The sequence below is a fragment of the Phacochoerus africanus genome, chromosome 4 (genome assembly GCF_016906955.1).
Source record: "Phacochoerus africanus isolate WHEZ1 chromosome 4, ROS_Pafr_v1, whole genome shotgun sequence".
NCBI lineage: Eukaryota > Metazoa > Chordata > Mammalia > Artiodactyla > Suidae > Phacochoerus > Phacochoerus africanus.
In genome coordinates this window covers 9,187,900-9,198,157 of record NC_062547.1, presented here as the reverse complement: position 1 = coordinate 9,198,157, position 10,258 = coordinate 9,187,900, and the positions used below count along the sequence as shown (strand labels likewise).

At 59.3% G+C, this 10,258-nt stretch overlaps 1 protein-coding gene across 12 annotated transcripts in view; it reads right to left on the bottom strand.

Annotated features, from left to right (window-relative positions):
- Positions 1-10,258, bottom strand: part of AHNAK (AHNAK nucleoprotein) — a 104,554-nt gene that overhangs the window by 91,133 nt on the left and 3,163 nt on the right. For 11 of the 12 annotated variants that reach the window (XM_047775532.1, XM_047775530.1, XM_047775520.1 and 8 more), the window contains exons 2-4: positions 1,580-1,687; positions 1,087-1,243; positions 548-735 (exon numbers count right to left, since the gene is read on the bottom strand). In XM_047775532.1, coding sequence (XP_047631488.1) covers positions 548-735; positions 1,087-1,243 — 345 coding nt within the window. In that variant the 5' untranslated portion in view covers positions 1,580-1,687. Of the gene's footprint in view, positions 1-547; positions 736-1,086; positions 1,244-1,579; positions 1,688-10,196; positions 10,216-10,258 lie in introns of those variants that run through there. The other variant, XM_047775522.1, reaches the window with a different exon arrangement.

Genomic DNA, 10,258 nt, shown 5'->3' with positions numbered 1-10,258 from the left:
AGTCCCAGGAACACCTCCCGGGTGACCAGTTCGTGCTGACTTGACCCTTCAGCTCTCAACGCCCCAACTTGTTGGTTTAATCCCAGGGGAATCTCCCATGGACCCTTCGGAAAGCAGCTGCTGAGCCCGGTTCCATCTGGAGAACTCCTTGTTAAAGAGACAAGCCAGCGGAAGGAGCAGAGAAACGTCCCTCGGCCGCTTTGCTGCCCAGCCTCCGACTCACAGAGGAGTCCCGGCCTCTGGAAGTGGAAGAAGCGTGTCTGGGAGGCAGAGCGGGGCCCCTGTGAAATCACGTCAAAGATCCTTGCAAAGCAGCCGACTCCCCTTCTGGCATCTAGGACCAGACCGCAGGCGTGGGTCCCCACGCGGGGGCCCCTCCGAAAGAGAGGGACAGAAAACTTGTAGGGGCAGCATCAGCGGCCACACAGAACAGGAGGAACCAGACTGGCTCGACAGAGAGTGGAGGGGGAGAGCAGGAGGGGGAAGGAGCATCGAGGTCCAGGGGGCAGAGGCTGGGGGAGGGGCCGGCCATCGGCGGGCCACTCACCAGAACCACTTCAGAGCTGTGGGAGCTGAAGACTTCGTGGGTCCAGGTCTGGCCGGGCTCGGGGGACCGGTCCCCCTTGCGGTGCAGCTTCAGGCCCACCGTGTGGTGCCCCATGGTGTTCAGCAGCTGGGTCACCTCGCCTGACTGCAGGTTGTCAAAGTAGATGGTGGCACCCACAATCTGGTCCCCTGAGCAGAAAGGAGCAGGAGGCAGGTGAGACCGCCCAGGGTCCCAGGGAAACAACACACAGCCCCTGCGAGCTGGGCCTGGGGACCGACTCACAGGTACAGTAACACCCACTGTAGAGACGAGGAGATGGAGGCATCGCGAGGACAAGGGACGTGCCCAGAGTGGCAGAGCTCGCTGGTGGCAGAGCGCACCACACAGGACGGGCAGGGGAGGGCAAGGCTCGGGCCATCCTGCTGCCACTGGGACCGGGCCCTCCACAGCCACTGGCCCACTTGGGCTGCCTCCTGCCCTTCCCCCCGCCACCCTCCCCCACCCCACCTGGCACCAGCCCGCACCGCGTGGTGACTCACCCTCCTTGACCACCCCAGTGCGGGCCGCAGGGGAGTTCTGCATCACCTCCTGCACATAGACGCCGTCATCCCTCTGGGCGATGGTCAGCCCGTGGGAGCCGCTGCCCTGCCAGTTGGGCAGCAGCAGCTCCCGGGTTGTCTCCTCCTCCTTCTCCATCTGGATGAGGGAAGGATACGGAGCTCAGGGCAGTGGGTGCTCGGGGGTGCAAGGGCACGAGGAGAGGAGAAAGCCAGGGATCTCTGGCCCTGGGAACTCGCCGGGAGTGGAGTACTATCTGCAAGGCACCTGCTGCCACCATGGGCGAGCTCCCCGGGGGCCCAGAAGCGGAGAAGACAGACGGAGAGTGGGTGCAACGGCACCAGAGGCAACCAGCCCCTCATCCCATCCCCCCACCCCCGGGCCACACGTCATCTCGATCTCCACCCTCTGCACCCCATCATCTCCAAACCACCCTGCCCCCCGCCCCCGCCCCCCTCCCTCCTACTCACTGACCTTGGCAGGTCTTGGTTCAGGAGCAGACGCCTTGCCAGGAGCCCGCCCCGCCTTCCTCTCCTCTCCTCAGTGTCTGTCTGTCTGTCTCAGGAATCTCGGTCACACAGCCTAGGAAAAAGGTCACATCAGGCTCGCACTCAAAGTCCACTTGCTCAAAACCCTGACCCTGGCGTTCTGTCCCCTGAGCCAAACTGAAACCCCAACCCCCCAGCGCGGTCATCGGCGCCAGTCGCATCATGCACATCAGCCTGGGAAGGGGGTTTAGAGGAGGCCAGACTCCCATTCAAATCCTGGCTCTGCAACCTCGCCAGCTGGGTGACCCTGGCCACGTCACTTAACGTCTCTGAAACTGGAGTTCCCGTCATGGCTCGGCGGTGACGACCCCGACTAGTATCCATGAGGATGTGGGTTCGATCCCTGGCCTCGCTCAGTGGGTTAAGGATCCGGTGTGGCTGTGAGCTGTGGTGTAGGGTCACAGACGCGGCTTGGATCTGGTGTTGCTGTGGCTGTGAGGCAGGCCAGCAGCTGTAGTTCTGATTCGACCCCTAGGCTGGGAACTTCCCTAGGGTGCGAGCACGGCCCTAAAAAGCCAAAACAACAATAACAACAATGACAACCACTGACTTCTCTGAACCCCCATTTCTTCACCTGTGCAAATGGAGACGATAAAGAATTTCCATAGGAGTTCCCATCGTGGCTCAGTGGTTAACGAATCCGACTAGGAACCATGAGGTTGCGGGTTTGATCCCTGGCCTCGCTCAGGTGGTTAAGGATCCAGGGTTGCCGTGAGCTGTGGTGTAGGTTCGCAGACGCAGCTCGGATCCTGTGTTGCTGTGGCTGTTGCGTAGGCCTGTGGCTACAGCTCCGATTAGACCCCTAGCCTGGGAACCTCCATATGCCAAAGGTGTGGCCCTAGAAAAAGACAAAAAAAAAAGGATTTCCATAAGGACTCATAAGGACTGAAAAGGAGGGAGAGGAAAGCATGTGTACAAAGCTCTGGCATACAAGCCCTCGCAGCATCCACATTCTCACTGGGATCTTTGTAACAGCTTCGGGTGGGAGACGCTGCTGTCTTCAGATTGCAAATGGAGAAACTGAGACTCAGGGGGGCCACCATAAAAGAGCAACTGTGCTTGGGCTCTGAGTCTGTATTTCTTCCCCCAACCCCACATCAGGCCTGCAGCTCTAACCAGCATAAGACTGCTCTCCAGACCTGGGGGCCACAGGCTGACCTGTGAGCAGGGATCCCGGTGCCCTCCCCCACCCCCTGGCCCCCCAGTGACACTGAGCAACTCTGGGTCACCCTGTCTAACACAGGCCTCAGGACACCCACCAGCTGGGAGCTAGCTGCAGGAGTCCAGCCACAGGCAGAAGCTGAACAAAGGAAGCCCCGGGCCCTCCAGCACCAGCCCAAGCCTGAGAGGCTGCAATACAGCTGTGCTGCCTCAGGGATGTGATGAGTCAGGGCCCATCTGGCTGCGCCCACTGGGCCCTGAGCCGGGCACTTAGGAGCAAAGACACCCTCCAGCCACAGGATGAGCTGTCAGCTGCAGAGGCGCCCAGGGAAGGCGGCAGACAGGCCTCCAGCCACCCACGCAAAATGGCGCAGCAGCCATCCAGAAGCCCAGCTGAGAAACCGGGTGGGGGTGCCAGAAGCCATGCAGAACCTTGCCCAAAGGGCCACCCTAAAGCTGTTTACATCCCGAAGTCAGTCAACCAATCAGTAGATACAGGCATGCCTCCTGTATGTCCAACATCACACGGGATGCTGCAGAGAACACCAGCAAGGGACAGACAGGGACAGACACCGCTCAGCCCGGCGCTGTGCATATGCCGCATTAGACTGTTACCTAACTCCACTCATGCATCCTCTCAACATTCACTAAATGCACCCCATGTGCCAGATACAGAGTTAGAGACTTTGCTCCTGGAGTTCCCATTGTGGCACGTGGTTAACGAATCCGACTAGGAACCATGAGGTTGTGGGTTCAGTCCCTGCCCTTGCTCAGTGGGTTAAGGATCTGGCGTTGCCATGAGCTGTGGTGTAAGTTGCAGACGCGGCTCGGATCCCGCGTTGCTGTGGCTGTGGTGTAGGCCGGCGGCTACAGCTCTGATTCGACCTCTAGCCTGGGAACCTCCATATGCCGTGGGAGTGGCCCTAGAAAAAGGCAAAAAGACAAAAAAAAAAAAAGACTTTGATCCTGTCCGGATAGCAATCATGAGCAAGGTGCTCTGTATGACCAATTTAGCCTCAGAATGTTCCAGAAGCCTGAGGAGCCTTCGAGGGGAATGAACTCTAAATCTTGCAGGGGCCGAGTGTACCTCTGAGAACAGGATTCATGGACATTCACGGGCACTTAACCCTTCCAGTGTCGGGCAGATCACAACATGGGTGAAAACAGCCACAGATACCACCCTGCCGCCACCCAGTTTCCCCGGCCACCCAAACTTGCGCTTGCAGAATTTATGTCAGCACAGGTGCCGGCCAGGAAGCCAGTGAGCAGCCTGTTGGCCCAGGTGTGAACTGGGGCTACCACCACCTCCCTTCCTCCCGGAAGTGCCACTGACCGCTCCGCTGGTAAAAGAGCAAAGCTGGAACTTGAGCAATGCTTCCCCCCCACCACCCCACCCCCGGTGTCGGGCACTGAGAAGCCAGCCCCGCAGACAAGGAGCCAGGCAGGGCAGGGAAGGAAAAGGATTCCATGGGAGGGCTTCTCTGATCCCTGAAGCCACAGACTGCCCTGGCACCCCGGCTTCCTCCTTGAGCAGGGCCCCTTCTCTCAGCCCAGCATCCTGGTGCTGAGCCAGGAGCCAGCGAGGGGGGAGAGCACGCCAGCCAGCTCGTCCTCGCCCACATCTCAGCCCCACCCTCCCTCCTTCCCCAGTGAGTCACTGCGGCCTCAACAGCTCCAGACACGCCAAGGGTCACGCCTAAAAACCCGATGGGCAAAGAGCTTTGCAGGCCAGACCCCTGGGTGCCCGAGAGGCCGGGGCTCCAATGAGACAGGCGGGGGGCTTCTCAGCCAGCTCCTCAGGACAAGAGTCCCAGGCCCCAAGTCCCCAGAAGCACAGCTGGGAGGCTCAGGAGGGACTTGCTACAGATGCCTCGGCCCCAGGGGCTCAGGGAGGAGGAGAGAAGGCCATCAGGAGCAGGGAAGGGGCTACAGCCCCGGAGGAGGGGAGGCGCTGGACCCAAGGCTGCAGGTCAGCCACTGGTCTCCCAGCCAGATGGGGCTGCCAACCCCCCTGCCTGCTCTGGCTCAGGCCTTGCCTCCTGGCACAGCCCCCCTTTCATCTGATCTAGGCGAACACCATGGGGGTGCTGATAGGGGATTTGAGGCCAGGCATCAAGGGCCTATTTTCTTTTTCTTTTTTTTTTTTTTTTTTTTTGCCTTTTTGCTTTTTAGGCCCACACTGACAGCATATATGGAGGGTCCCAGGCTAGGGGTTGAATCAGAGCTGCAGCTGCCGGCCACAGCCATAGCCACAGCAGCACCAGATCCGAGCCACGTCTTTGACCTACATCACAGCTCAGGGCAATGCCAGATCCTTAACCCACTGAGCGAGGCCAGAGATCAAACCTGCCTCCTCATGGGTACTACCAGTCAGGTTTGTTACCCCTGAGCCATGACAGGAGCTCCCTATTTTCTGCTTTTGGGGCCCAGCCCTCGCCCTGTCCCACCCCTGGCACCTGCATCCAGCCCAGACAGTCCTTCCTTCTGCTCCCGCCCAAGCCAGGTGAAGCCAGGCTACCCCGGGGGCTGGGGGCTCTGCCCCGCTGCTACTCAAAGCAGGGTTTCTGGAGCCTTGAGGAATTCTGCAAAACATTCAGCCAAGTGTCACAAGACCTTGGAACTAGAAGCATCCTTAGAGCCGAGCCGTCCCACATGGAGGCCACACGTGGTTCATTAAATGTAAATTAACGAAAATGAAATGAAACCTTTTGTTCATTGGTGGTAGGGGCCACATTTCAAGACCTCGACAGCCGCTCATGGCTACCGTATTAGAAGCGCAGATCCAGAACATTGCCGCTGCTACAGAAAGTTCTGAGGGACAGCACTGCCTGCTATGTACAGACGGGCAGTGTGAGGTCCAGAGAGGTGAGAATGGGGGAGTGTTGGGGTTCTAGAAGGCAGCTCTGCTAGGTCCCCGCCCCGTGGTTCACCCGACACCGGCTCCTGGTAACCTTTGCGATGGAATGGGCTGCAGTGGAGGGAGACCTTCTAAGGCAGAGGGCTGCTTGGAGAGCCAAAAAAAAAAAAAAAAAAGGAGTGAGGCGGTGAAGCCTCTCTGGGTTCAAGGCAGAGAGGATACACGTCTGAGACTGCAGGGACAGGGTGTAACTCAGGCCAAAAGCAGCTAGAGAACGAGCTGCCCCAAAGATTCAAAACCAGAGAGGGGAGTTCCCGTCGTGGCGCAGTGGTTAACAAATCCGACTAGGAACCATGAGGTTGCGGGTTCGGTCCCTGCCCTTGCTCAGTGGGTTAACGATCCGGCGTTGCCCTGAGCTGTGGTGTAGGTTGCAGACGCAGCTCGGATCCCGCGTTGCTGTGGCTCTGGCGTAGGCCGGTGGCTACAGCTCCGATTGGACCCCTAGCCTGGGAACCTCCATATGCTGCGGGAGCGGCCCAAAGAAATAGCAAAAAAAAAAAAAAAAAAAAAACCAGAGAGGATGTGCAGAGCCACAGGCCTCTGCCAGTGCCGTCTCTGCAGAGCGGGAACACCACCCAGGCAAATCCAGCAGAAGCCCAGGAAGCCATCTCCTGGCCCCAGGAAGAGGGTGCCCCCCAGAAGCGCATCCTTCCTCCTCCCCAGTACCGGCTCTCGGGAGCCCCTTCTGCCCAAGAGCCAGTGTGAAGACAAACACGGAGGCGGCCCAGCCAAAGATGGTTTCGATGCCAGTGTCACTCTTAAGATCACAGAAACTGATAACACACACACACACACGCCCCTGAGAGACGGGCCCATGGGCCTCCACACCCCCACGCACCAAACCTGAAGTCAAGTTACCCGGCAGGAGGTCCCAAGTTTGTGCATCACCCGGCACACGCAGGACGTAGGAGGTGACACTCCAAGGCAGACGGGTGCCTTCCACCCCACGGCAGGGAGGACACGGACAGCAATGAAACGTCCATCCACCACACGCACAAACCAACCCACCGTACACCCCAGTGTGCGCCAGGGCGCAGCAGTCCCCACACCCAGAACAGTGAGATGACTCACAACCAGAGCTAGAGACCTGCACCAGAGGGAAAGCCCCGACACTGAGAACCAGGACAGGGGCTTGGATATTCAGCGAACACAGACACACCCAGAGGGCCACCTCCTCCCCTGAGCACTCACTGGGCCGTAAAGAGGAAGAGAAAGCTCCAGGTTGAAAGAACCCCACCCTCTCCAGGTTGAGAAAAAGGATTCTGCAGAGCTCTTCTGGGGCCCCAGTACTGAGCTCTTTCCCTGCCCTGGGTCCCCTTCCTTCTCCAAACAGCCCTATGTGATTAAGAATTAATATCCTTATTTTAGAGGTGAGAGTCAGGCCCTCGAGGCAAAATGAGTCGCCCACATATAAGACAGAGTTGAAACGTAGGCCCAGGGTTCTCTGACTCCAAGGCCAAGAGCCACCCCAACAAGACGGACGAAGACTCAAATCAACACACACACACAGGATGAGAAACCACCCAGAGAGATGCACAAGTGAGATACCCGGGAGAGAGACTTATACTGGCAGCGGGCACAGTGAGAGCTGGAGGGACACACCCACAGGAAGACAGAGAGGCCTCTCTGCTCGTCCAGAGGGAGACCAGCACAAGGTGGGGGTGGTGAGGGGAGGACGCCTTGAAGGGACATAAACATAGATAAAGACAGGGGCTGAGATTTGAGCAAGGGCAGGGGACCCCCAGGGAGCGGTGATGCCTGTCGCGTGCCACAAGCACAGAAGGAAGGGCAGGTGGCCTCCGGCCTCCCTTGCTCACACCCCAGCCTGGTCTGGCCCAGCTTATGGATAGCAAACCCAGAACAGGCATTCCGCATCTAAGGGCCTTTTTGGGAGTTCCCTGGTGGCCCATTGGGTTGAGGATCCAGCATGGTCACTGCTATGGCACAGGTTCTATCCCTGGCCCTGGAACTGCCGCATGCCATGGGTGTGGCCCAAAATAAATAAATAAATAAGGACCCTTTTGGTTCTGGGGCTCATGAACACGGAACCCCCAGGAGTCAGATATCCTGAACAACCCAGAACACAGCTCACTTGTGGACTCTCTGGACCCCGGCAGGTGACGACCAAAAGAATCGTCCCCTTCTCTTCAGGCACTGGACCCACTCTAGAGACAGGCACAGGCAGAGCAAGGCAAACACTTCCACTGGCTGGAAAACGGGAACAGTCACGACAGGCAGATCCCCGGTCCAGAGGAACAAAGAGGAACACAGGGCCGGCCTCTCTCCCAGAACCGAAGCCTCCGAGCAGACCTGCACATGTGCAACGGCCCGATCTCTGTCTGGAAAACAACGTGCCCCATGCTAACTGGAGCCTAACTGCACAGTTATCTTCACAGCTGGCACCAAGAGCTTTGAATCAGCTGATTCTGGGTGGCACACCCCAAGGGGCACTTTGTTGTTTTTTCATTTTTTTTTTTTTTTTGGCCACCCCGCAGCATGTGGAGCTCCCAAGGCAGGGATCAGATCTGGGCCGCAGTCTCAACCTAAGCTGTAGCTGCAGCAACACCAGATCCTTAATCCACAGTGCCAGGCCAGGGATCGAACCTGTTTGTCCCGCCTCTCTCAAGATGCCGCCAATCTCATTGCACCACAACTCCCCAAGGGACACTTTCCACTTGAATAGGATGCTTGTGTTGGGGAGGTACAATTATCAGGGAGAATTTGACAGACATGACGCAAGACATGGGCACTAGAGAAACAGCCAAAAAAGCCACACAAGGACGCGCTCACAACCCGTGCACACAGACATACAGCAGCCCCAGATCCCAGCAGCAGCTCCTCACAGCCCAGAGCAGGCCTACAGCCGCTGCCTTCACCAGCTCCCAGAAGACACCTGTCTGGGCAGCGCCAGGCCCTGCCCATCATGGACGGAGCCTATTACCTGTTAACCTGGCGCCCAGAGTCTGCACCTCCCGCCGCCGTGAGCACCTGCCTAGCTCCTCCCTGGCCACCTGGGCTGCTGGGGATACACAGCAGTCAGTTCTGGGCGGCAGGTTCCGCAGTAACTGGGCTTCCAGTTCTACTCCACAACTTCCCAGCTACATGCTCTCGGCAAATGGCATTGCTCCAAACCACACCTCCTACCAGGAGGAAGTTTTTCCAGCCTCATCCACCCGCGGCCCCTCACCCTCACGCTGGACTTTGTGGCACCTCGACCTCCAGGGCAGCTCCCTATCCCCACCCCAGCCGGCGGCGGATTTCTGGGCTCCGCCCTGCCGCCTGTCCCCACCTCTGTCCCCTGGCCCCTCCCACTCCTAGTCCCAGAGCTCCAAGTTCATGCTTCCTGCGGGGAGAGAAATCCCTTTTCCGTCCCCTAAGAGGGACTCCCCTCTCTTTGCGGCAGGAGCTGGGGACAGCTTACATTCCCCAGCAGGAAGTCCCCACGCCTGATCACCGCGCCAGAAAAGAATGGGCTTTGACCCACAACACCAGGGATTAAGACCCCAGCTCGGGGGGAGGGGGGGGTCTTCCTGCGGGGGCGGGAGGAGCCGGGGGCGAGGAGAGCGGCCAAGTCTCACCCTGGGGGGTGGATCAGTTTGGGAGCCGCCCTCCGCCCGGGCGGAGGCCAAGCTCTCCGCCCAGTGGCGGGGCTTCGCTAGTGCAGGGACTAGGGCCCGGCCACTCGGCCCAGCTGCCAAAGAGCCGCCCCCAGCCCGGCCAGGACGCAAAGCCAGGCGCTTCCCCTTCCCCTAGAACCTCCGCTCCGGCCCCCGGGGACCGAGCAGGATGCCCCTCCCTGACCGGCCGTGTGCAGCGCCTCGCTCGGACTCCATCGGCCAGGGCCTCATCCCAGGGCTGTGCTCACCCTCTCTCTCGGGCTTCCGGACACAAACCCCGGGACCCCCGAACCCCTCTGGGCCGGAGAAACTTACTTTAGTCCTTACCTACAACCCCTGCGGCCCCAAGAAACCTCCACCACCAGGGCGGAGTGCCACTGCTGTCCTCTGCCCCGTGAGCCCCAGAGGCAAGCAGAGGTGACACACCCAGGAGCACCACGCACAGCCGGAGACACCCCCTCCTAGGTAATAATATGTATCTCGCTGCTATGACACAAGTGGTTACAGGGACTTGACACCACGGTGAAAGAGCAACCCCAGACCCAAGCCCAGCCCAGCTGTCCCCCTGATGAGGACTGAGGCCAGCAGGGAAGAAGAGGGGCTCCATCAAAGCACACACTCCTGCTGAGCCCGCTGTGGCCCACCCACGGGGCCCCCCACACCTCCGCAGGCTCGCCCAGGGCTGGAGGAAACTGCGCATGCTCAGGAAGGCCTGGGAACCCAGTGGGATGGTTGCAGCTCAGGGAAATGCCAGCTGCCCTCCCTGGGCGTCTGGATGAAGCCCATGGGGGACCAAAGGAAGAGCAGAAGGCCCTAGATACCCACCCACCAAAAGGTCCCATTCTAACCTCTCTCCAGGGCATGCGCAAACGGTCAGCCTTGATCGCTCCAGGGAGAGAAGCTGGGGGCT